Source organism: Eptesicus fuscus, chromosome 7 (assembly GCF_027574615.1).
Source record: "Eptesicus fuscus isolate TK198812 chromosome 7, DD_ASM_mEF_20220401, whole genome shotgun sequence".
Taxonomy (NCBI): Eukaryota; Metazoa; Chordata; class Mammalia; order Chiroptera; family Vespertilionidae; genus Eptesicus; species Eptesicus fuscus.
The window spans coordinates 102,185,329-102,212,058 of record NC_072479.1 but is presented as its reverse complement, the minus strand read 5'-3'; the positions used below and the strand labels follow the sequence as shown (position 1 = coordinate 102,212,058).

The 26,730-nt window shown below is 55.2% G+C and overlaps 1 protein-coding gene across 1 annotated transcript; it reads right to left on the bottom strand.

The window, feature by feature from the left end:
• Window positions 1-23,696, bottom strand: TAB1 (TGF-beta activated kinase 1 (MAP3K7) binding protein 1). The gene is made up of 11 exons (XM_008144606.3): window positions 23,664-23,696; window positions 12,431-12,567; window positions 11,925-12,078; window positions 10,833-10,919; window positions 10,212-10,350; window positions 8,872-8,985; window positions 8,170-8,281; window positions 6,469-6,613; window positions 4,497-4,719; window positions 3,272-3,434; window positions 1-1,728 (listed from the first exon to the last, which is right to left on the bottom strand). The coding sequence occupies exons 1-11, from the start codon at window positions 23,694-23,696 to the stop codon at window positions 1,521-1,523; spliced, it is 1,515 nt and encodes a 504-aa protein (XP_008142828.1). The 3' UTR covers window positions 1-1,520.
• Window positions 23,697-26,730: the final 3,034 nt, after the last annotated feature.

Below are 26,730 nucleotides of genomic sequence, written 5' to 3'. Positions count from 1 at the left end.
CCATTTATTACTTCCTCACTGGCAAAAAGGGATTCTATTTCTAGAGACCAAACAGCATCACTGAGAGGTTCTTGGAAGAGAATTCCCTTTGTTCCCAGCCTTTGGGACCAACTTTAAACCTGTCCACCTGAGAGCAGGTGGCTTCGTGGTGGGGGGTGGGCGCTCTGCCCAGAGGCACTTCCTCTGCTTCCCTCGGGAACCACGTTCCGGGACCACAGACCGAGCAGGGCCTCGAGTCGGCCTTTGACTTTTCTGTGTCCAAGTACGTGGAGGCCACACACAGTGCCAGGCGCTACTGAGCTGGGGAGGGGCGGAATCCACGGGCCTCGGGGACTGGCAGGTCCGATTTCTGCTCCACCGCAGACCATGTGACTGACGGGCACGCTGTGGGTCCCCTGGGCTTGCTTCTCCTGTGGAAACAGGAGTGCAGTCCCCTCCCCAGAGGGCAGCGAGCACGGAGGTGGTCCCTCTCGGGCCTGAGCCCGCCCGCCGCCCTGTGAAAGCAGTGCGCACCTGGGCCCCCCACAGAGCAGCAGGGGGCAGACCCGCCTCCCTTTCAGAGCCGTTTCCCACGCTCCCTCTCGCGTGCGTCTGTTCACTACTGCGGGGCGCGGGGACCGTGGTCAGCGGTCCAGATCGCTGGTCTTCATGGCTCCTCAACCAGGGCCTTCCCGCTCCAGGAAGGGAAGAGCCAAGTGGAGTCGCTCACCCTGATTTGGGGCCTCCCCTCCTGGAGGGGCCTGACAAGAGGCCGCAGTCCTCGCTCGGTCCGGGCACTTCTGCTCCCCTGCACCCCATCTCTGGGGACGCCCACCAGCCCCGCCTACCCTTTGGAGGACTCCCGGGCCAGTGCTCCTCTTGGACAGTTACCTCCGGTTCCTTTCCCGCTGACCTGCCCCGCTGCAGCCATCCCAGGCCCCAACACCTCCCTGGTCTTCCTGAACGTTCACCACTGAACACAGCCCGGCTGGTCCAGGGAAGGGGCCCAGGGACGGCGCAGGCTCCGAGGATGCAGACGTCAACCGGGATTCACTGTGGAGGCCGGAGAAGAAAGGGGCGAACCAGCAGCCACTGGTGAGGGGACGCCATCACCGGCCACAGGCTCTTCAGGGGGAGGTGGTGGCGGGAAGGGTGGCCTTGAGAAAGCAGTGGCTGCCGGGCCTGTGACGTGCGGGGTCACAGAACCTCTGCACGTCCTGCCCCCCGGGGGCTCACAGCCAGCCAGGCTCCCGTACTAGCACCTCTTGTTCTGAGAACGGCGACGGTCCTGGCTGAGGCTGCCTGGGGGAGTGGCCTCCAGCCCCGTGCAGTGACATGGCACATCCGAGGGGTCCGTCGGCACTGGCGCTCTGAGGGCCTTCTCCACAGCACCGAGCTGGGGGAGAGGACGGTCAGGCTGAGGACTGGGCTCCCACTGGCCCCCACGGCACAGGCAGCTGGTGGGGAAAAGCCCATCCTGCCCCAGCCGTGGCCCCTGGTCCTCACGAAGGTCCTGCTCAGACTGCACTCCGCAGCCGAGGCTACGGCGCCGTCATCACACTCTGTTCGCCATGGTCCACGCTCCAGAGGCGGTAAAACTCAGCGAAGTCCACGTAGGGCTCGACACGGCCATCCTCGCCAGGCGGGAGCGAGTGGGCGGGCCGGGAGCGGAAGAGCCCCCCGTCCGAGCTGGAGCTGCTGCTCTGGGTGTGCGTGTTGGTGGACTGCAGGGTCAGGGTCGGGCTCTGGCTACAGGGACAACAGAGTCAGTCAGCAGCCTTGGCTTCCAGGCCGGGGACAGAGAGGTCCTGCCTCAGGCCACAGGCCTCTAACAAAGGTGACCCAAGAGTCAGCCCGACCACGTGGTCTTTGGGAGATGCAAAGTGAAATGGGCTTTTTGAATGAACTAGAACTAAATGGGTGGCCCCATTCCAGTGCTCAGTGACCACGCATGGCTGTGACCATTGTACACAGCAATGAGCTACAGGTCATGCACTCCAATCTCTCTGGATCCACCCTGACCCAAACCCCACAGATCGCAGGCCAGCAAGGACTTTCCTCCCAGAAAGCCCTCCTTCCTCCCTCCCTGTCATCCCCTTCACCAGCTGGGAGACGGGTCCCCCCATGTCCTCAGAGCTCCCTGGCACCCACCCTCTGTCACAGAGCATGTAACAGCTGGAAGTCACCTGCTGGCCCCCCATCTTGCAAACCCTTAGCACTGCCCAGCACCCAGCACCAGGCCGGCCCAGGGTGGAGCCAAACTAATGCTCAGATGCAAAAGGGAAGGAAGAGGCTGTTTAGGGGCCCCCAGGAAGTTAGGGTGCAGAAGGACAGCTGGTTCTCCTGCCTGGCCTGGGACCTCTGCTGATATTCTCTGCCTTGGTGGACACAGCTAGTGGCTTCCTCTCGGCAGCACGGGGAAGGGAGGCCACCCCAACTGCACTAGGGATGCCCATCACTCAGCGGCCTGCCAGGCCCCTCTAGCCTCTGTGGCGGCAGCATGGGGGCAGGGAGAGGGAAGGCCCCCTCTAGGCAGAGGGAAGCAGCGCCACTCCCTTCCTGATGGCCCTTCCAATTGGCCACTTCCTCTGAGAGGGCTGGGTGTGGCAGCCCTATTATTCTGTGCCGGCCGGAATGTGGAAACCAGACCCGGTCTCCCGGTGGGCGGGAGGGGTAGGGGGATACATTCCACAGAAGTGAGGGGGTGGGGTGGACACCGGACCTATAGGCAGGTCCGCAGTAAGGAAGTGGCCTGCCCACCCTCCTCAGGCTCCAGACCTCCTGCTGCCTCTGCCCCTCCCCCGCTCAGCTAGAGAACTCACTTCAAAGCTCCTCAGACGTTTCAGTCGGAGAGCACTGGCTCTGACAAGCCAGTGCAGGCCGGCAGGGCCCCAAGCACGATGCCGCTGGGAGGCCACCCTACCTCCCACCCTTCAGGACCGAGAAGAGAGGACAAGAGGACCTTCCCATTCAGTGAAAACTCATACACGGACCCACAGGAAATGTGACCAGCAGGCTGTCAACTTCAGTTGCCTGTCCCGTCCCGCAGCCTCAGCCACTCTGCCCAGGGAACCTGCCCCCTCCCAGGTCCCACTTCAATGAGCTGCTGGAGCCTGCGGCGCTGCCTCTTCCGACCTCCCAGGCAGGGAGGTGGGCATGTGAGAAGTGCAAGACCCCAGGGCATCTCAGCCAGGATCACTTAGCTACAGGACCTGGCCCCTGGCATTCCTGCTCAGAGACCCAGGGCCGTCCCCAGGAAGCAGGCCTGAGAGTGGAGATGGTGAGGGCTTACTTGGTGAGGGTGGGAGTGGCTTCGTCCAGGGTGGAAGCGCTGTGGGCCCCGTTGACCAGCTGGCCCTGTGAGGGCATGACGAGGGAGAGGGTCACGCTGGTCTTGCTGGTGCTCTGGGCGCTGGAGTAAGGCACGGATACGGGGTATACACGTCCTCCTGCGGCTTTGGAAGGAAGAGAGAGGTGGGCCCCAGGGAGCGGCTGGCGTGGTGGGAACAGGGCCACTCCAGGACCTGACGGGAGTGGGGTCTGAGGGCTGAGAGGAGAAGGTGGTGACCTGGCCTGGCTTCCTGAGCTGCAGCTTGGCCCTCTGCCCCTTGGGACAGAGAAGGGGAGTCCAGGGGCAAAGACTGCCGGCCAGGCAGGGGCTGGCGCTCAGCAGCTCCTGTGCTCAAAGCAGGAGGAGGATCAAGTGCTGAGCTGCTTGATGAAAGGGTTACTGCCTGGCTTCCCGCAACGATGCTCTAATCCGAGGGGATAAGCGTGCTCCTAGTTGAGGCTGGCCCAACAAAAATATGGTTGCAATAACAGCAAGCTAGAGAAACTCCAGTAACCCTGGTGTCCGCTGGAGAACAAACCCATCTGGGCAGCCTGAGCGCTAAGGCTTGTTTGACAAAAGAAGAAAAAGTGCAGCCCAGGAGCCAACAGCCTGCACACTGAGCAGCGCGGGAGGAGGTGCAGAAAGAACGATTGCCTGGCCTCCTGAGCAACTTGACTCCAAGACTCAAAAAGCAGAAAGTTAAGCACATTACTCTCACCCCAACATGGCCCAGGAACAGAGCCAGGCTTCGGGGACCTTCTGTCCACATGCCTCGCCTCCCCTAAGTCTCTTCCTCCCAGAGCCTCAGTTTCCCTTTCTGTAAAAGGGGGTACTATCTCCTTGAGGGCTGTCAATGAGGACTACAGGAAACATTCAGATCAAGTGCACAGAGTAGGCCTTCAGTTGGGGAGCCATCGTCCCTATCACGTGACCTGGTGTCTCTGAAGCTCTCTGCTCTCGGGTCATTAGGAGGTCAACCAGGGCAGATGGTATTTCTTCATTTCACAGACAAACAGGAAAACCACTCAAAGGCAGCTCGGAGCCCCAGACTGAAACTGCTCACAGCCAGGCCTCCCCCTCTACCTGCTGTGCTCCAGGAGCAAGGCGTCGCCTCAGCCACTCTGCAGCCCACCCCGGCCCACGGCCTCGTCAGGTGGCTTCCTGTCCCTGACCGCACTGCACTCACCTGGAGCTGGGGATGCTGTGGGCTGGCTCATCTCGCCCAGCGGGTAGCCAAAGTTCCTCACCAGCAGAGTCATGTCCTCGTGCCTTGGGCAGAACTTGGCACGCTCGCCGCCACTAGCAAAGGTGTCCCCGTGGATCCGCTTCACCCGGTCTACCACGGCCTGGGCCACCGCGTCCAGGGAAGTCTGCTTGGCGAACTCAGTGTCGATCATAGCAGCGATTTCCTGGGAAGGAGGGGCAGAGATCTGGTGAGGAACGGGGGGCCCAGGGGCTGTGGGCCCTGACTCCAGAGCCTCACCAGGACGCTCAGGGGTCACTGGTTAAGCAGGCGAAGGAAGTCCCCACCAGCCACACCTGCAATCCGAGCTTTTCAAGGGATTCAGGATAATCCTTCTGGGACTTTCTCATTAGAAAAGGTGTGGCCTTGTGATCCCTCAGGGAGAACATCCACCTCACTGGTTACTACGAGGAGGAAGTAACATAGTGGATGTGAGGGCACCGTGGGAACTGCCAGAGAGCCCTGCGTAAACAGGTGCCCCCCACACCGGGCACGGATCCCCTAACCTCTGAGGGGCCCAGGAGACTTGCAGCCAGAGGAGCAATTGTGATTATTACGCTTTTTTTTTCCTGGAACAAACTCATTATAGGCCATGATATGCCAATTTTGTCGGAAAATGGGGACACAGAATGAAGGCAGAGAAGTCCACTGACCAGTGTATCCTAGAACCCAGTAAGAGGCCACTGGATAATTCTATCTTAAAGACCAAAGAAAAGAAAAAAAAAATCACATTGATGATAAGATCAAAAACACAAAATCCTCTACATGCGGGCTGGCCAGTCTCGTGGAGGTGGGGGGGGCAGAGGCAGGCAACAGGAAATGACCTGACCACCTAGCTCACCTCAGGCGAGACCCTGAACTCTGCACCCCAGGCTCCCTAAGTGGAAGTGATGGTGAGCTGCTGCCCGTTACAGGGCTACTAGAAGGAGTAAGATAAAAAGATGAAAAACCTTGAACACAGGCATCAGGAGAGAGGGCGGCATATAAGACTTGCCCTCATAATTTTTAATTAGAAAGGACAAAGCAGGCGGTCTCCCTCCAGGGAACATGCCCATGCCATTCCCTTCCCGCTCTCCGTCCCCCACAGGCACGCATCCCCTAACCTCTAAGGGACCCCAGGAGACTTGCAACCAGGAAGCAGTGGCAGCTCATCCCGGGCTCACCCCCTGAACCTGTCTCCAAGGCCCCCTTTTCTCTGACTTCCCAGTGAGCCAGAGCAGTCCCGCCTAAGTATATATTTTTGCTGCAGTCAATAAATTCTTGCTTTTCTAAAAATAATAATAAAGAAGAGGAAAAAAGCAGAAAAGTTACCTTCCTACGAGACTCACAGATGGAAGGAGAAACACGACCTGCACTTATCTGACCAACCCAGCCATCCAAGGTCAGGTAGAGGCAGCTTCCCTTCAAAACCATCCCTGAAGCGGCTGCTTTACCACAACCCCACAAAGGTGGGTGCCGTCACCCCATCTTAGACATGAGAACAAACTGTAAATGACCCGCAGCTCAGAGAGGAAGGGGAGGGTGGCGCGGACTTGGACATGGCTGGCACAGTGCGCTGTGCACAAGGCCGCACTTCTGCTCTCCTCCTCGGCCCAGGACCTTTCCCGGACCATCTCCAAAGCAGCCCGAGCCCACGGCAATTCGCGTCCATCTCGCCCACTTCCCTTCAGGCTTTGCTCAAGGCTCTGGGCTGCGTGGAGCCCAGATCGAGGGAGGCTTGGGAGGGATGGGTGTTCTTGGAGCTTGGGCTTTTTCTTCCCCAGCTCTGGGCCCAGAGAAGAGACCCGGCACTGGCACCCGAGAATCAGAGCTCTGGGCCCTGAGCACTCTGGTGGGAGCAGGAGGGCGGCCAGGTCCCCAGGGGAGCATGCCTCCTGCAGGCTGGCCAGCTGTGCTCTGCGTAGGCCCAGCTCACCTGGTTGGCCTGCCCAGGCCCATGGGCTGCCTCCAGGGCCTTGTACAGCCCCTCGGACATCAGCACCAGGAAGCCAGTCACCCCGTCCAGGGGCTGTGCGCCGTGGATTTCAGGCTCCGCGATGATCGGCTTGGACTTGGCAGCGCTGGGGGGAGAGAGGAGAGGGGACAGCTGTACTTGGAGTGGCCCCCTAGGGGCATTTATTTTGCTAAGGGGAAGAATCTACCCCAGAATGTAAAATAAAACACACATCTGGCAAGAAGAGAAAAAAGGAAAACCAGAAAAACAGACCTGTCTCTGAGCACAGCTACTAAAATCAAGTTCTGAGGGCCAGAAAGCTGGAGGCGGCTGGGCTCAGGGCGGCAAAGGTCCAACGCCCAATCCCGGCCCCACTCTGCAGCTCCTGCCCACAGAGCCTGGGCAGTGCCAGGGGCAGGGTGGGCAGTGAGAAGGTGGGGTTCTCTTTTGAAAGCCCAGTACACGCACACAAGCAACTAGGTGATGTTCTGGCAACAGGATCTGGAAGAGCGGAGTCTGCAAACACCCCGAGAGTCCTTCCATAGGGGCCAGTAGCGAGTGCTGACACAGCGCACACTGAGTTCCAGCAGCTATTACCCAGAACACACCAGCCTCAATGCTAAGTGTGCAGAATGGAGGAATGGACAAGCCTCAATGCTAAGTGTGTAGAATGGAGGAATGGACACCTAACGGAAAGTGAGCTACAGGATGCTGGAAAGGGTGTGCTAGCATTTAGTGCATGTTTTGAAAAGGATGCTTACCCCTGCCCGCTCCCACCACACACACACACACACACACACACACACACACACACGCACGCACGCACGCACGCAGGAACTCTGGGCAGGGCACACAGGAAACCAGCAGCTTCCGGGGAGAAGGAGAAAAACGCACTTTGCACAGTGTATCTTCGGCGCTGTTTGAACTGTTTGAAACCACATCTGTACTTTCCAACAAAGGAACAGAAACCACACAAATTAGAGAAAAAAGGTTCCAAACTCAACTGCCTAAATCCTGTGGGAGGAAGGAGTTCTAACTCTTGCTTCTGATGATGGGTCTTTGCATGATTCCTCCAGGGCTCCGATTGTGACATTAAATGCCATGACCATACACATACCCATTTTTCCAATCAATGTGCTCAGAATGCAGGCTGCCTGGGTTCAAGTCCTGCCTCTGCCCATGGCTAGCCCCATGACCAGAGAAGCTACCTACTGTCCCCATGTCAGCTTCCTCATATGAAAATGCCTTTGGGTAACAACAGTACCTACCTCCTAGGGCCCGAGGGCGGACTGAATAAGAGAATGTATGTACAGAGCTGTGCCCATTTGCTGCTATGATCACTGGGTGGCAGCCGGAAGGGAAATATCCTTGGAGGGAAATGCACAACTCATCTCACACGTCTGCCCTGGCCCTAGCCATAAATAGCACTGACCAACAAGGCCATTTGTCTGTCCCTACCCACCCCAGGCAGCTCAGGCTAACCTTGGCCTCTCCTGCTAGCCCTATGGCACTAGCCCTTGGCTTTGACCCTTTGCCAGCCTAGCTCTATATGATTCTGACCCCTGACCTCACACCAACCTCTGGGAGGAAGGAAGGGTCTCCTTGGGCTCTGAGCTACTGCAACTGCATCTCTGTTCCTAGAGCCTATCGGGGTGGGGGGAGCACAGCTGGCTGGCCACCTACCTGAGCAGGTCGATGTCAGTGTAGCCATATTTGACCTTGTAATCTCCAATGCGCCTGGTGCTCTCCTGCCCACAGATGATCCCCACTTGCTTGATCTTTCCTGCGTCCAAACCTACCAGGGGGAGAACACCACAAGCCAGACTTTGTTCATAATGATGAACAAAAAGAAGGGGACAGACACATCCAGGGGACAGGAAATAGTCACACCAGGTGCCCTGGAGAGCGGCTAATCCAATAGCCCCCAGTGTCCCCAATCCCCATCTCCATCAGAATACCCTCTCACTGGGAACGCTTCCTCCACAGCCCATCACATCCAGCACCGCCCATCATAGCTGCCTGGGAAGCGGGGAGGCTGTGGCAGTGGCTGAAACCTCAGGACTTCTTTGGCCTCAGTCTCCACCAATAACAGTGAACGTATGCCAGGTACGCTTGGAAGCATTTTACATGCGTTAACTCTTAATCCCACCACACCCCGAGTCAGGTGTTACTATCATCTCATTACACAGATGGGAAAACTGAGGCACAGAAAACGAGTAAGTTCCAACCATCACCAACTAGTAAGCAACAGAGCTGGGCTTCAACCCCGGGCAGGCTGCTCACAGCCCATCTACTTCACACTCGCCACATGACCACCGAAGAGGGCAAGGGTGAGCCACGAGGCTGCCCTCCCAACACTGACCCGCGGCCCGCGGCCCCACGCACCCAGCTGTGAGAGGCGGAAGAGCTCATCCTCGTTCTCCGTGGTGTGGTCCACGTTCAGCTGTGTCACCTGCAGCCCGTCCACCGTGGATTTGCATAGAAGTGCACGGTTCGTACCTGCAGCAGAATTTGAGCAGCTGAACAGACTGAGCATAGGGAGGAAAGGCCATGTTAGAGAGAGAGAAAGATGAGAGAGAGAGAGAGAGAGAGAGAGAGAGAGAGAGAGAGAGAGAGGGAGAGGAGGGGGGAGAATGGAAATCCTTGAAACAAGCGAAGAAAATAGGCTCAGACCCCTGGGTGAGCCAGCAGTCATAAGAGCTGACGATATTAAGGAATTAGGTTAAACTTTTCCATCCTAGCATGATTATGATTATGATTTTAATAAGAGAGCTTTTGTCTAGGGAGATACACTGACATATTTACAGATACCAGGCCACGATGTCTGGTGTCTGCTTCACAACAATGCAGGGACCCAGGGCTGCAGACGAAATGAGACTGGCCGTGAGGAGAGGACTCCGGGGCTGGGGATAGGCACAGAGGGCTCATTAAATGCTAGCCACTCTATTTTTTTACATTTCTAAGTTTTGTTCTATCATGAAATCTTAAGGAAAGGAGGAAGAGAAGAGGGACATTATCAGTGGGGTCTCTCTAGCGCCCCCACAGTAATTGGCACCCTGGGGTATGGCCTTCTCAGTGTCCCAGATGGCCTCTCTTTGCCCACAAATCCTACAGAACGTCCCTGTAACCCCTCAATCTCCAGCCCACACCCAGCCCACCTCGCCACCCTCCAGAAGAGAAAGCCACTGAGGTGACCAGACAGGGACTCAACTCCCCAAGGCCACAAGTTAGGGACAGCATGGGGACGAAAGCTGGGCCGCCCGCTTCCCGCTGCTGCTTCCAACTCTACTCACTGGACTGAGACACTCTTCTTCTTTTTTGGAAGATAACTCAAATCAATTTTTTTTTAATGTTTTTATTGATTTTAGAAAGAGAAAGGGAGAGGGAGAGTTAGAAACATTGATAAGAGAGAAACATCAATGAGAGAGAAACACCGATCGGTTGCCTCCTGCACACCCCCAACTGCGGATCAAATCCACAACCCGGGCATGTGCCCTGACTGGGAATCGAACCAGTGACCTCTTGGTTCATGGGCTGACACTCAACCACTGAGCCACACCGGCCGGGCAGGATGAAACACTCCAAAGAGGAACAGGGAAACCCACCCAATGGCCTCGACAGACGGGCTGAGATCCCACATATCCAGAAAGCAGCTGCCCGAAGGACGCACAGCCCCCCAAGCCGGCCTTCTCTCCCAGCCCTCCCGGGGCAGACAGGCGGCTCACCGACATTGGCGACGTAGAGCTTGTTGTTGAGAAGGACCGCCACCACAGCCATGGCTCCTCCTGAAATCTCCCTCTCCAACACCTTGAGTCTTTCAAGGATCTTCTGATACTGAGGAGGCAGCTGGTGCTGGGGGACACCCTGCAAGCCACCATTAGGGGTGAGAGCAGGCCGGGTCCTCAGAGACCGTTTCCCCCTCCCCCCTAGAGAGCAGGGGCTGGAGGCCCGGCCAGGACAGAAGCTGCGCTTCCCGGCGGGCTTCTCTAGGAAAGCCAGAGGGGAGCTCACGTGTGCTGCCGGCTCTGGAAGTGCTGGTGGCTGATAGGAGTGGGAGGTGACAAGGCTGTGGGCAGACTCCAGGCGAGGACTGACCTGAAAGGGCCTTTCCTCACACCCTCACTGCCCGCCCCATGCTCCGCTTGAGTAAAGCTGCCCACAGCAACCAAGGAGGCCCTTGGAGGGCCCACCCATCGACCCCCATGTCCCCCCGACAGGAACTGTCCCTGACTCGTGCTGCTCTGGCCCAGTGCTGTCAATGGCTTGGGCGTGATGTGGCAGACGAATCAGTGCTCCTAGCAAAGCCAGCCTGGCGGGCCCCTTCGCGGGGGAGGCTAGGGAAGTACCTCTGGCAGCTGGGACTGCAGGCTCGCCTTCTCAGCCAGAGCATCGTCGATGGACTCCAGGAAGCTCCTCTCCACCACGTCGAAGGCCTAGAGGCACAGAGAGGACAGGGACAGGTGTCAGGGCAACGGCCGGTTCAAAACACCACTGCCACCTGATGCTGCCACGCCCGACTATAGTGACGAACTGTACTAAGTGCAGGCCATCACGGGGTGGGGCTCCGCACGTGCACTGCAGAGCGACAGAGGCTGAGGCTAAAGATGGAGGTTAGGGCACGGGCTTGGGGTCAGGCCACCTGGGAGTGAACTCCAGCTCTGCCGCTTGCCAGCTGGCAGCCTCGGTCCCCTCATCTCGACAGAGTAAGTGTTGTTCTGAGTGACTGAGCACTCGGTACCTGGCTCAGAGCAAGTCTAGATCAATGACAGCCGGTGTCATGACCACATCCTGCTGGCCCTGAACTCTGGCCACGCTGCTGCCCCTCCTGGGGGGCAGCTAGTCACCGGCACAGGGCCCCGAGGCCGGAGGGTGCTCTGGGCCTCAGGTGCAGAGGCAGGGAAAGGGCTGGGAATGCTGTTTCCGAGGAACAGGAATCCATCCTCCTCATCCACACTAAGTGCCTCCAGATGTGCTTCCAAAAGGAGGTGCCGGGAAGAAATCTCCCAAACAGCAGCCGGAAGCAATGCAGAGTGGGCAGGGGAGCCCCAAGCAGCCGGAAGTGAGGAGGCGAGGCCCAGGCTGCTGGCGGTGACTGGAGGCTGAGCACCTGAGCCACGCCGGAAGGAAAGGAACCTTCCTGAATCACGCCCCCCACTGCACCCCCTTCGCCCAAGGTCCCATCCCTACTTCCCGTTCCCCAAGATGATCTCCTCCAGAGCCAACCCTGCCAGCTGTGGGCAAGGACCGTGATGGCTGCCTGCTCCTGGACTCCCCGAAATAGGGAGCCCCTGCCGCTGGGAGAGGCTCCCAGAGCGGGCCCCCCGCAGGAGGAGTGGCAGGGTCTTCAGACCAGCCCCGGAGAACCCACACTTTACAGCCGCAGGGCCACGCTCCTGGGGGACATGTCCAGCGGCTGCGGTCAGCTGCCGAGCACATACCTGTAGCAGCACACGGCGCACATCGGCCTCCGTGTGCTCGGCGTTGAGCTGGCCCAGCAGGAGCTCTGCGGACAGTCGCTGGGCCACGAAGTTGGTCACCCGGTTGCCATCATAGCCGTTGAAGACCCCATACAGGAAGCAGTTGTTCTCACTTCTGGAACAGAGAGGTAAGAGGCGGTGGAAACCAGGGCTCACAGAAGAACGCCAGTTCCAGCGTGGAGGGGGAGGAGGGGCAAAAACTGGGGGAGACCAAAGATACAGCAGCTGTGGCTTCAGGTGCCCACTTAGGTCCCCCACTCTGACCATCATGTTACTCAGGCCATGACCTTCAGGGATGCTCCCCACCCCACTGTCGCAAGCCTAGGCTGGTCTAAGGTCCAGATGTGGAAGGGACGGCAGCCCACGCCACCTCCATGGGCCCCATCTCACTGGCAAGGCCCGTGCAAGGCAGTTGCAAACAGACACCTGCAGCGGGTTTGCAATGCCCAGGAGCACCCCGCACTCACCTGAACTTGAGCCAGTTGTCCTCGGGCGGGTGGCTCTCAGTGCCCTTGCCATCAGCCGAATAGCTTCGGTTGGAGGCTGAGCCCACCCCTGAGAGGTGGCAGAGCGGCAGGTCGTCTGTCCAGCTTGGCTGCTGCTCCTGGAAGGACACCAGGAAGTTATGAAGTGTTACCTTCTCCAGGGCAGACCCCACCTCACCTTTTTCTTCCCCAACAAAAGCCCCGCAGGCCCGAACCCCACCCCCCGAGAGGCCTCTGCTTCCTTCTGGAAAATAACGACCCGGGTGAACAGACACCTGCAGAGGGTTGGCATTTTTTCTGGCCAGCCCCAAACCCATTCCCTGAAAGAGAACAGCGTTCCCAAAGGCAAGGCGCAGCAGTGGGCTGCAGGTGTGAGCTACGTTACGAAACACGAATGAGACACACAATGAAGCGAACTCTTGGTAGAAAATACTTCGGTGGCTCCTCACCTGTCACTGCAGTGGCTCTGACTCCAATGCCCTGGGCACTGGTTAAAACTGCACACCCCAGGCCCCAAACCCAGACTGTCTCCTCCTGGTGGGCCCAGAGCACCCGCACATAGGCAGCTCCTCCCAGGCGACTGCGAAACTGACGTACACGCTAGTCTTAGTCACAGCCCCTACCCTGGCATTGGGGCCTCCACTCCCTGGTCCCCACTCCTCTCCCGCCTGCTCCCTGCCACACCTTCTCCACCTGTGCCAAATGCTCGCAGTGCCCTGTCCATACATACCCACTTTCCCTCCACGTGGAACACCCTCCTTGTCCTTGCCGAGCAACTCTCCTCATCCTTTGGGACTCGGACACAGGAATCACCACTTCCAGGAAGTCTTCCTCCATAAAGACCCTCCCAGGCTTGACTGACAGCCCTCTTTTGTATTCCTACCACCTGTCTCCCTCGCTCCTGCCTGCCTGCGTCTGATCTCAAACCAGGCTGCTTTACACACACACACACACACACACATCCAAGCCCCAGCCCAAACACAGATTCTGAATTTCCTAAATCTCCTCAGGGGGCACTCTGAGCACCTACATTTTTTTTAAGCCCCAGAAATGACTCCCACGTCGGGAGGCTTTCACTGAGGTAGTGGATCATGCAAGGCCCCAGCATGGGCCCCCACTCGACCCCCACCTGAGAACTGTGCCTGCTTCCCAAGGGCATTCCCAGGACCACTGTGCTGAACTGGAGCTAACAAAAACAAGTGGGAGAATCCAAGTTCAATTGCAAGGAGAATAAAAGTGGGACTGAGCCCGGCCAGTGTGGCTCAGTGGTTGACATTGCCCTAAGAACCAGGAGGTCACGGTTAGATTTCCAGTCAGGGCATATGCCTGGGTTACAGGCTCGATTCCCCAATGTGGGGCGTGCAGGAGACAGCCAATCAATGATTCTCTCTCATCACTGACGTTTCTAGTTCTCTCTCCCTTCCTCTCTGAAATCAATAAGAAATATATGTATTTTAAAGTGGGATTGAAGCTTTACTGAAATTTTAAATAAGCACAGGCACTGTGCACAACTTCTTTTTTTTTTTTTTTTTTTTTTTTTTTTTTACAACTTGCATTTTATTTTTTATTTTTTATTTTTTATTTTTTTAATTTCTTTATTGATTAAGGTGTCACATATTTGTCCTCATCCCCCCATTCCCATCCCACCCCTCTCCCCACGCATGCCCCCATCCCCTGTTGAACTTAACCGTTGGATAGGCTTGTATGCATGCCTACAGAGGTCCTTTGGTTGAACTCTCCCCCTCCCCCCACCCTCCCCTTACCCTCCCGTATCCTCCCTCTGAGGCCCGATAGTCCGATCGATGCCTCCTTGCTTCTGGTTCTGTTCTTGTTCCTCAGTCTATGTTGTTCATCATTTCCTCTAGATGTACGAGATCAAATGTCACTAGATATATACTAATAAGAACTGAATGTGAGACGAGCAATAATAGTTATGCTGACAGGCAAATGAATCAATCTGTAGCGAGCTTCCCCCTGGACCAACAGTTCTTTTGAGACCCAATTCCGATGTCCAGTAGTTCCTTATGTGTACATGTCAGCACTGACCCCTCAGCTCTGGATGGTGGACAAATGGTGGTAATGGAGGTCTGACTCCCTCTGGTTTGGTCTCGGCCGATCCCAGGGGCACGGCGTCACCTGGACTAAGGGGCACGTGGCCTCACCCATACCCAAGGGGCGCGTGGTCTCACCCGGGCCTGGGACCCAGCCTCACCCGGATGGATCCAGGGGCGCACGGCCTCACCCGGACCCAGGATCTGGCTTCACCCGTACCCAAGGACACTTGGCCTCTCCCAGACCCAGGGGCACGTGGCCTCACCCGGGCTTAGTTGCACAAGGCCTCACCTGGATCCAGGGACACATGGTCTCTCCCGGACCCAGGGAGGCTTGGCCTCTCCCAGACCCAGGGCCACTTGGGCTCACCCGGGCCTAGGTGCACGAGGCCTCATCCGGATCCAGGGACGCATGGTCTCACCCGGACCCAGGGACGCTTGGCCTCTCCCAGACCCAGGGGCACGTGGCCTCACCCGGGCCTAGGTTCACGAGGCCTCACTCGGATCCAGGGACACATGGTCACACCCAGACCCAGGAACGTTTGGCCACTCCCAGACCCAGGGCCACTTGGGCTCATCCGGGCCTAGGTGCACGAGGCCTCATCCGGATCCAGGGACACATGGTCTCACCCGGACCCAGGGACGCTTGGCCTCTCCCAGACCCAGGGCCTCTTGGGCTCACCCGGGCCTAGGTGCACGAGGCCTCATCCGGATCCAGGGATGCATGGTCTCACCCGGACCCAGGGACGCTTGGCCTCTCCCAGACCCAGGGCCACTTGGGCTCACCCGGGCCTAGGTGCACGAGGCCTCACCCGGATCCAGGGACACATGGTCTCACCCGGACCCAGGGATGCTTGGCCTCTCCCAGACCCAGGGCCACTTGGGCTCACCCGGGCCTAGGTGCACGAGGCCTCACCCGGATCCAGGGACACATGGTCTCACCCGGACCCAGGGACGCTTGGCCTCTCCCAGACCCAGGGCCACTTGGGCTCACCCGGGCCTAGGTGCACGAGGCCTCACCCGGATCCAGGGACACATGGTCTCACCCGGACCCAGGGACGCTTGGCCTCTCCCAGACCCAGGGCCACTTGGGCTCACCCGGGCCTAGGTGCACGAGGCCTCATCCGGATCCAGGGACACATGGTCTCACCCGGACCCAGGGACGCTTGGCCTCTCCCAGACCCAGGGCCTCTTGGGCTCACCCGGGCCTAGGTGCACGAGGCCTCATCCGGATCCAGGGACACATGGTCTCACCCGGACCCAGGTACGCTTGGCCTCTCCCAGACCCAGGGCCACTTGGGCTCACCCGGGCCTAGGTGCACGAGGCCTCACCCGGATCCTGGGACACATGGTCTCACCCGGACCCAGGGACGCTTGGCCTCTCCCAGACCCAGGGCCACTTGGGCTCACCCGGGCCTAGGTGCACGAGGCCTCACCCGGATCCAGGGACACATGGTCTCACCCGGACCCAGGGACGCTTGGCCTCTCCCAGACCCAGGGCCACTTGGGCTCACCCGGGCCTAGGTGCACAAGGCCTCACCCGGATCCAGGGACACATGGTCTCACCCGGACCCAGGGACGCTTGGCCTCTCCCAGACCCAGGGCCACTTGGGCTCACCCGGGCCTAGGTGCACGAGGGCTCACCCGGATCCTGGGACACATGGTCTCACCCGGACCCAGGGATGCTTGGCCTCTCCCCGACCCAGGGCCACTTGGGCTCACCCGGGCCTAGGTGCATGAGGCCTCACCCAGATCCTGGGACACATGGTCTCACCCGGACCCAGGGACGTTTGGCCTCTCCCCGACCCAGGGCCACTTGGGCTCACCCGGGCCTAGGTGTGCACAACTTCTTACAAACGAACAGTAAATCTTCAAAAAAGGATGTGAAAGCCACTTCAACAGGCTTTGGCAATCAAACGTATAAAAAGCCTGTGGTTAGCTTTTGTGGCAAGTTTCATCTTCTGTCTATTTACATATTGACAGGAAGTGACTTTATGGCTTTCACGCTTTCTATTCCATTTTAATTGCTCTAATGCTGCATTTATTCTAGCGCTTCAATTCTGTGCTTTGCCCCCTGGAGCTACTTCTATAGAGTGTGGGAGTTTGTTTTTATTTTTAAACTGACATACAATAAGATGGACCTTTTTGGGTGCACAGGTCTGTGAATTTAACATGCGCAGAGATTTCTGTAACCGCCACCACAGTGAGATACAGAACAGCCCCATGACCCCAAACACTCCCTGGTCCTGCCCGTTTGCAGCCAGCCATGCCCTCCCCAGACCTCTAGCAACCACTGACCTAGGTCAGGGCACATGGCTGGGGTGCAGGCCCGATCCCCGGTGCGGAGGCATGCAGAAGGCAGCCAATTGATGTTTCTATCGCGCTATCCCTCTCCCTTCCTCTCTGAAGTCAATAAAAAACATATTAAAGAAAAGAAATAAGAAAAAATTACCCAAAGAGCACACTAAGAAGTATCCATGGTGAGGCAAGGCCTCCCTCCGCTTTTCTGTCTTCCCAAGCCCTATCCACCCACAAAGGCCCCGCTCGAATCCAGAGGCCCATTTCCCAAACTTCAACCATCTTCAACAAATTATCCACTTCATATTTTTTCTTTTACTCTAAGACTTCATTTAGAATGTAAACTTTTTCAGTATTTTAAGTGGCAAACCAGTATTACTTGCCGTATCTTGAAAATAATAAAAAATGAAAACAAAACAAGGTTATTAAACTCTAGTTGAACCTATTGCCTGCTGCAGCTTCTAGCCGGACCCTGTTCTCTGTGTTAACAAAGAAGAGAGGTTACCAAGAATCAGAAAGGTGTAAGGACATACTAAGAGCAAATCAAGTCTTTCTCTTGGTATCATCAGAGAGTTTAAAGAGAACTGAAAAGCAAATAACTCCTCAATATGCAACGATGAGTTTTACACTGGCAAACACCAAACCACCTCAATGTATGTGTCCCAGACTCTGGGAAAATACTAAGGCCACGGGGCCCCTTTCCTGAGAAATCCATCCCTGTGGCCTCATCATGCATTTCGGGCACCCCACGTAACCATTTGGCGTTGTGGCAACTCTCATGCTCTAGCCTGGTACTGCTGATTAGCTACTTTATTTCACTAATGCAAATACATATGTTTTCTTTTTTTTTATATATAAAGTTTTTTAAAAATATTTTTTTATTGATTTCAGAGAGGAAGGGAGAGGGGGAGAGATAGAAACATCAATGATAAGAGAGAATCATTGATTGGCTGCCTCCTGCATGCCCCACACTGGGGATTGAGCCCGCAACCCAGGCATGTGCCCTGACTGGGAATCGAACCGTGTCCTGGTGGTTCATAGGTGGATGCTCAACCACTCAGTCACACTGGCTGGGTCAAATACATATATTTTCAACATTTAATATTAATCTCTGAAGTTGGTGTGTTAGTTATTCAGCACTGTGTTTTCTTTCTAGGTAGTATGTAAAATAATGATGTGTCCTCACAATTAATGACATCTTAGATCCAATGACATATGGGCAACTTCTCAGATACTTACAAGCACTCCTTTCATAGAATGCAGTCTCCCCAGCACCCCAAATATTCCGTAACAACTGGCCAGAGAATCACAGGTTCTACCCATGTAGGGGTGGGAGAGCATGTGTCCTCCCTGAGTTCAGCGGTGGCCCGGACATCGCTGCTGTGGCCGTGGGGGCTGTGATCACGTTCTCCCACGTCTGTCCGCCTCCACGGGGATTTTCCACACCGAGCAGCCATGGCTGATTCTGCCACCACACACCAGACTCCCAAGTCTCTTGCTTCCCTTCTCCATATTTCTGAACAATTTTCGGAAAGGTCATGATTTTCTATTCACACAAACCACCCACCTCTCCACCCCAACACACACTGATGCATACTTTCTCCCACGCCCAAATGCCAGGCCTGCCAGCACCCACAGCAAGTGGCGCTTCTACACCCGGCATGGGAGTCGTGAGTCGCTGGGAAGCTGAGAAGGGGGCATCTCACGCTCACACAGCCTCGTCACAGTGCCAAGCAAATGCAACAGCGAGCATGGACCACTTTAACTCTTCGATGGTTTACAAATTAGTTTCCCACAAGAAATGTAACAGAGAGTATAGTAAGAAAGAATGCTGTTTCAAACATCCTAATTCTAATTTGATTGTGTAAACAGGAGTTTCCAATATCCATATTTTGGTATGAAAAGGCTCTACAGTGATCCAATTGTAGATAACGTATTAAGGGCATTATAAAGGCCTTGTATAAATATATGTATAAATTAGTTCCTCATAACATATGTAATAGACATAAAAATAGTCCATTACAGCCCTGGCCAGGTAGCTCAGTTGGTTAGTGTCATCCTGATATGCCAAGGTTGTGGGTTCGATCCCTGGTCAGGACACAGGCAATAATCAACCAACCAAATGGATGCAAAAATTGGTGGAACAACAAATCAAATTTTCTCTCTCTCTCTCAAATCAATAAATAAAAAATTAAATTTAAAAAATCCATTTCAATCCTCATAGAGACATCTCAAACTCCTAGGCAGCATTAGTGGATAAAGCACAGTTCCAAGTTCAGGCCACAGCTTGAATATCAAATTATAGTATGAAAAGGCCGAGTGTTTTTGTGGTGAAAGCACCCGAATTCCTTAGAGGCAAAAAGGAAGCTCAGAAAGGGAGAATAATGCCCCCAGGAAGATGGCTCAGGGTGGGGGCAGCAGTGCTTTCTCTCCAGAAAGCTTAAAACACCCGATGCCATCTCCATCTTTCTGAATGACCCCCTTTTGCTTCCCTGCTCCTCTGGGACCAACTCCATTCTAGCGCCTCCACCTCTCTCACCAGGGTTTTCATCAAAGGTTCTCTATGTTTTCATCACAAATATAGTCCTAATACACTCTTAAAGGGGCCACTAATAATGGTGGAGCACTTACTGTGCTAGAGCAGCTGCACCGAATTCTGCCAGCATCTGAGATGGCGGTAGGTGAAGGCCTAACAGATGTTTTTATTTTAATGGATACATATTTATTTCCATGTACATTAGAAAAATATATAGCTAGCCCCTGTGATTGTATAGATAGCTCAAGACATATCTACGTTAAAAAATTTGGTTTCAAGTTGATTTTTAAAATAATAAATACCTAATAGTATAGGCAAAATCACACACCTGCTTCTCCCTGACCCCAATGGACTCCTGCATTCCCCACCTCAGTAAAGGGCACCGCTGTTGTTCCAACTGAAACCCTGTAGCCCTTCTTAACTCGTCTTCCTTTGCCATGCACCCCACATCCGATCTGCCAGCAAATTATATCAGCCCTTCCTCCAAAATACAGCCAGAACCCAATACTTCTCACCACTCCTCTGCCATCGCTCTGGCCAAGCCTCTGTCATCTCACATCTGGACAACTGAGTACCACTTAGCAGGTCCCAGGCTTCTACTTTTGCCACTCAAGGGCTTCTCAAATCACAAATCAGGTCACATCATGCCCTGAAACCACACGAGAGTTTCACATCACACTTAGAAAAGAGTCCACAGTCCACCTGAGGGTCCACAAGGCTCCCTGGAACGTCGGCTACTCCCTTCCCCAGCACGCTCCACTCCAGCCACACCGGCCTCCTTGCTGCTCCCCAAGGAGCATCTTTGTTCCCTCGGGCGGGAACACTCCTTCCCATGTCCCCACTTCACCTCATCAAATACTGAGAGGTCCTCCCCTGCCACTTGGTGGGAAATGGCCCCTCCACCATTCTGTGTGTGAATCCAGACTATTCTTCCTCACAGCACCCCCTGATGTCCTGTTACAGATATTACTGTATCATACGTAACCTGTACTTGTCCACTGTTTAATGTCTCCCTTCTAGAAGAGAACGTAAGTTTCATGAAGGCAGTGTCCCCCGCACCTACACGGTGCCTGCCACACGGTGACATCCGAGGGAATGAACCGTGGGCACTCACTCGTGGCAGAACTGAAGGTGGAACTTCCCGTCGCAGTGACCATGCCAGGCTAGGAGTGTAAACATGGCAATTCCTTTACTACTAACACAACTTCTGGAAGAAAGTCCTCTTCGTTGGGGAAACCAAGGTTCAGGAATGTTAAGTGACTTGCCCAAGGCCATACAAGACTCAGACTGTTTTATCAGGAGGCTAGGTTCTTTTGAACACATCAAGCTGTCTTCAAAAGCTCTTCTTTTCTTCAGAAGACCTCTGAAGGCCCCAGACTGCCTGGGGAAGCAAGGGAGACTCCTTGGGAAGTCATTCCACCAAGCACTGTGCCACCTGGCCCAGCACACCCTCCGCGTCCGCAGTCCCCAGCCCTCCCGCAGGCCTCCGCTGGCCCGGCCAGATGAGGCCATCCACAGCCTCTCCACACACTGACACGGGAGTAACGGGCACACTGATTAGTGGTATACAGCTCCTCCTCCTCACTCAAAAATGCAGTGAGGGTGCGCAGATGTCTTTATCTTTGTATCCCCAGGCCCAGCCTAGCAGACCTCCCAGCCATCTGCCGAATGATGGTGTTTGAGCTCCTCTCACCAGACTCAGGACAGCGGAGGGCAGGACAGCAAGCCCTGCACACCACCCGCACACTCAAGACACCTTGTGAGCAGAAGTGTCTTGATCGTTATTAGGGTGGGAGGGGACGTGTGTAAACATATCAGGCATCCCTTTGCCTTTCATTGAGATGCGATGTGCTTAAAGCTAACTAGCCAATCTTGCAAAGATTCTGCCACCACCCAGGAACACATTCTGGAGCTAGTAAAGCTCACCTTCCCTCTAACCTGAGTCCCGTGGGCTCCAGCACACCCAGAGGGAAGGGAGCGGGCAGCCAGTCTCCTCTGCCAGCCACGTCAGCCTACAGCGATGACCACTTCCAGCGTTTGCCCCTCTCCAGCCAGTGTTTCTGAAACGTGTATCACAACGGGGACATTTACACCACCCTCTGGGAGCTTACAAAGCAGAGGGCCAGCCAGGTCTGCCTAACTCAACGACAAGGCTGACCTGCCTGAAGTATGGCAGCAACCATACTTAGGTAAAAACTGAGTAATGAATCTAAGGTTTAGATTCATTCCCAAAAGACCAGTAGGGAATGAAATAAGGCTCTAAGGACATTCATACATTCATCTCAGGTAAAAACTGCTGTTTAAATTTTAACCCTGCTCTTTTGGCGTCTGCACGCACTTCCTTGCTTAAACAATAGGGTAGTTACCTCAGCCCCCAGATTGAGACCTGGAAACTCACATTAATCCACACCCCATCACAAAGGTCATTTTCCTGTGCCCGTGGACCAGAACCACAGGAGATGGATTCCCACTGACTCAGTGGCTCCAGGAGTTGACTACCTTTAGAGATTATTAACCCTGCTCAGTTCTGCTTTTTGTACAATCTGCTTTCGCGAGATAAGTCCGCATTCCAATGTCTAGAATTTAGAACAAAGGAAAATTCTTGTGGTTTAGACCTTTAAAAGGACTGCCTGCACCTGGGACGGCAGGGTGGCCACCTGCGTGTGGTGCCCTCGCGGCCGTCCTGGCCAGTTTCGATAAATCCTTGCCTGCTTTTTTTTAATCAATCAGCAGCCTCCGGTGGTCTTATTTTTGACTCCAGGGTTCGACCCCACAACACTGCCTAGTAGTGAAAAAAAAGGGGGAGGGGGTGGAGCCAAAGGTGTGGAGAGGAAGAGGTCTACACTCCTCCTTTCCCCCATTGGGAGTTGCTGTCCTGGAAGAGGAATTTCAGAGTCTACACAAAGCCTGTCATTAATATGCAGCAGTAGCCCTGACCGGTTTGGCTCAGTGGATAGAGCGTCAGCCTGCGGACTGAAGGGTCCCAGGTTCGATTCCAGTCAAAGGCATGTACCTTGGTTGCGGGCACATCCCCAGTAGGGGGTGTGCAAGAGGCAGCTGACCGATGTTTCTCTCCCATCAATGTTTCTGACTCTCTATCCCTCTCCCTTCCTCTCTGTAAAAAATCAATAAAATATATTTTTTAAAAAATGCAGCAGTAAAGGTCTCGGTCTCTCTCTCTCTCTCTCTCTCTCTCTCTCTCTCACTCACACATACACACACACTCCAATTCTGATGCTTCAAGACCCTCAAGGGTAGGAGGGCCAATGTTGAGCACTGGATCTGGCTACAAATGCTCTACTCATTATTTTACAAATATTTATTAAATGCCTGGCACCTAGTGGTGGTAGGTACTAGTGACACTATTCATTGCAAAGCACAAGTGCGTCTTCCATGAGTTCCCTTTCCCACACAGGAGGCAGACAAGTCCACAGGCAATTACAACAGGCTGCTACGTCTGGGGAGGACCCAAGGGAAAGGCAACCTGCTGGCAGGTTAAGAATAAGCCCAAGGTGCCAACATGTGTGTGCACCTACATGCACATGTGTCAGGAGGATGCAGGGGCTGGAAGACACCAGCGACAAACCCATGAGGGTCCGGACTGCAGGTAGAGATGAGTCTCAAGAAAATCCTCCCACTGCCTGCTCTCACGTTACAGATAGGGAAACCGAGGCCGACTGAGGCAGAGGGAGTTACAACCAGGAGCAGAACCCCGGCTCCCAACTGCAGTCATTCCTTTAGCACAGGTGAGAGGTGAAGAGCAACGGCTGCCTGATTTTAACTCTGCCTCTGCCACTCCCCAGCTGTGTGGCCTTGAGCAAACGATGCCTCTCTGTGCCTGTTTCCTCATCTGTAAAACATGAATAATCACAGAACCTATCTCATGGGGCTGTCATGAAAATTAAACTTACAAACGTGAAGCAACTGGCACAGCGCCTGGGATGTAGTAAGTGGTACACAAGTGGCTACGGCTGCTATGGTTGTTGTCATCCCACGACAGCTCAGTGCCAGGCTCGGCACCCCTGCTCTCTCCGCTGCCGGGCGCCACATTCCCTTCCTGCTCTAGAACTGCCCCCGTCAACGTGCCCTCCACGCTCGGACAGTCCAAGACCGGGAATCCAAGCCCCGGACGGCCAGGCCCGCAGTGCGCACGCGCCCCCGTCCGGGAAATGGGGCGGGCCGGCCCGGGACAGGGGAAGGCGGCGGTCGCCCTCCGCCAGGGAGAGGTAGGCGGCCTGAAGCGAGGAGAGAGCCGCGCCTGCACCAGACAGCTCCCCCAATCTCCCCCCGATTCCCAACCCCCGGCCCGGAGAGCGGGTCGGTTCCTCACACTCTGCAACAGGCTCCTCCTCTGCGCCGCCATCTTGGAGGGACCCCGCGGGCGCGCCCGCCTCCCGCCAGAGCAGGCGAGAAGGGTGGCTAGAGCGGCCCGGAGGACCGCGCTGCCAGGGAGCATGCGCACAGTGCCACCCGCTGGCCGAAGCGGGACAGGCCATACGGGGCGTGTGCGCAGGCGCGCTCTTCCACCTGGAAGGTACAGACTTTGTTCTGGGACCGCTTTGCGCCCTTTCCCCAGTATGTTTTTCAGGTGGGGCCCCAAAGCGCCGGATTAAGGTTCTTTATGAACGCGATGGGGGTGGCAGAGGGTGAACTATTCATTCACTCAGTAAGAAGTCATTGGGTGACCATGCCTGGCCCTTTAGGGGTGAAGCAGCAAGCAAGACGGGGCCTCAAAAAACTGACATTTTAACTGGGGAGGACAGTATTTGCATACGTAAGTCTTTCAGGTGGTGCTAAATGCTAGGAAGAGGAGTTCATGGACGTGGCATGGGAGTGCGGTGTGACAGGTAAGGAAAGGCCAGGCCCAGTGGAAGGGACAGCGAGTAGGGACGTGCGCGTTCCAGAAGCATCTTCCACCATCCTGCTCTGTATGCTAATGAGATGACTGGTGGCTGGAAGCCCCCAGATGACTTCAGGGTGGGGGGAGGGGCTGTTTGTCAGAGGAACCAACCCTGTGATTAGAGGGTTGGAACTTTCAACCCCCCAACTCCCACTTCTGGGAGAAGAGAGGAGCTGGGAATGGAGTTAATCACTGGTGGCCAGTGATTTAATCAATCCTGTCTACGTAATGGAACCTCTAAGAAAACCCAATGAAGGGGTTTTGAATGCATCCACATGCCTGGAGGGTGGCACACCCCAAACTCTTCAGGGACAGAAGCTTTCGTACTCTATGGACCCTACCAGATTGTACCCTATTACCTCTTCATCTGACTGTTTGTGTCCTTTACTGAGTTCTGTGAACTATTATAGCATACTAGAGGCCCGATGCATGAAAATTCGTGCAAGAGTAGGCCTTCCTTCCCCCTGCTGCCGGCACCAGCTTCCTTCCAGCACCCGGAACCCAGGCTTCCCTCCTCCGGCCCCGGCTTCATCAGGAATGACGTCCTGTCTAATTAGCATATTACCCTTTTATTATTATAGATTATGGAATCTGAGGAGGAGGTTGTGGGAACCCCTGATTTGTAGCCAAATTGAACAGTGTGGGTAACCTGGGGATCCACTACTTGTGACTGGTGTCTGAAGAGAGGGGCATCCGCCCTTAACCTGTGGGGTCTGTACTCACTCTTGGGAGTTAGTGTTAAAATGATTTAAATTACAGGGCACCAGTAGGTGTCTGCAGAGACCTGGAGGATTGCTTGCTGTGAGAACCCACACGCTTGGTATCAGAAGGGTTTTCTGCCTTGTAGGTAACAGCCCCTTAGCTGAAAACTCCCAGGCCTTTCCTGGCAACCCTGGGAGGGAAGCCGACCCTCCAGGCACTTCACCCCTCAGCCTCGGGTTTCCCAGACAGCCACGGTTTCCTGCCTCTGTCGTTGTACCTGTTGTTCCCACACTTGACTACCTGGTGAATTTCTACTCCATCTCCAAGGCTCTTAGCAGATGAAAACCCTTCCCAGAAATTCCTCTTGATTCCCACCCCAAGAATTACTCCCTCAGTCATTTTTGATCATGTGAAGCCATAGTTATGAGCAGTGTCCTCCCCAAGGGCAGGAACTGTGGCAGTCAGCTCTGGTCCTCACAGGCCCAGCGAAGCTGCTCAGCGAATGTGTGTGGCATCAGATTGGTTGAGAGTCAGGCGGAGGCGAATGGACATGTTGGTAGATGAGGTCAGTTGCAAGGTCCCCAAGTGACTTAAGAGGGGAGCTGGGACTTCACCTTGGGGCTTCCAGACACCCCCACCCCTCTCCCCATAACTGATTCCCTAAACAGTGCACTATGGCCGGTCCTCCTTCCAAAATTTCTCAGGTCTCATTTTTGTTTCCTTTCTTCTTTTTGTTTTTTTTTTTTGTTTGTTAATCCTCATCTGAGGATATCTTTCCATTGATTTTTAGAGAGAGGAAGGGAGCGGGAGAGAGACAGAGAGAAATACCAACGAGACACATCAATTGGTTGTTTTCCCCACGTCCCAACCAGGGCCAGGGATGGAGCCTGCAACCAAGGTATGTGCCCTTGACTGGAATTGAACCCGGGACCCTCAGTCTGCAGGCCGACACTCTATCCACTAGGCCAAACTGGCTAGGACTCAGGTCTCATTTTCAAGGTAGTAAGAAGACACTGGGCTCAGCCTGGCACTTGGGAGAACAAGCACTAAGTTGGCGCCTCCTGTTTGCAGGGCACTGAGCTCCCAGGAGATGGGGGCGCATACAGGGAACTGCTGTGGACAGGCCCCCTTCTCCTCTAGGAATAGGTGCCTGGGAAACAAGCTGGGAAGTGGATCCTGTTTTCCCAGGACTAGCCCCTGGGTCACATGGGTTTGTAATCAATCCAAGACCAGCTTCTGCCAGGGGGACGAAGATACCACAACCATTGACCTTGAAAACCACGTAGAGCCTGAGTGAGCTCCGGGCCTATCACAGGCGCCCAGATGTGTGAGGTGCACACAAAGCTGGGAACATCAGATAACTCCCTGCCATTGCACCGCGGCCTTTCCAAACCCCAGGCCCCAGAAGAATCTACAGCCACCTTCCGGGAGCTGCGAAGGCCTGCAGCCAGGCTTTCTGTGCCTCCAGCCAGCTCCCCCATGGAGCCAGCACATTCCTTCAGGCCTTTGTTCGGCCTCACAGCCGCTGCAGCAACTCTGGTTAGCTACTAACAGCTTGGAAAGATGACGGAAGAATATTCTGAAGGGAGAAGAACACATTCGCCCGTCACCCACCATCCTTACCCTCGCCTTCCTTTTTTGCTTTCTCCCCTCTGGCCAGAAAGCCAGGCAGGACTGTGGTAACCAATGAGAGCGCAGAGAACACCGTGGACCGGCTCTTTGCCTCTCTGTGCTTTTTCTTGGCCACAAGCATTTTGCCATGCGGCTGTGTGGTCTTCGCGTTGATTCTCTTAAT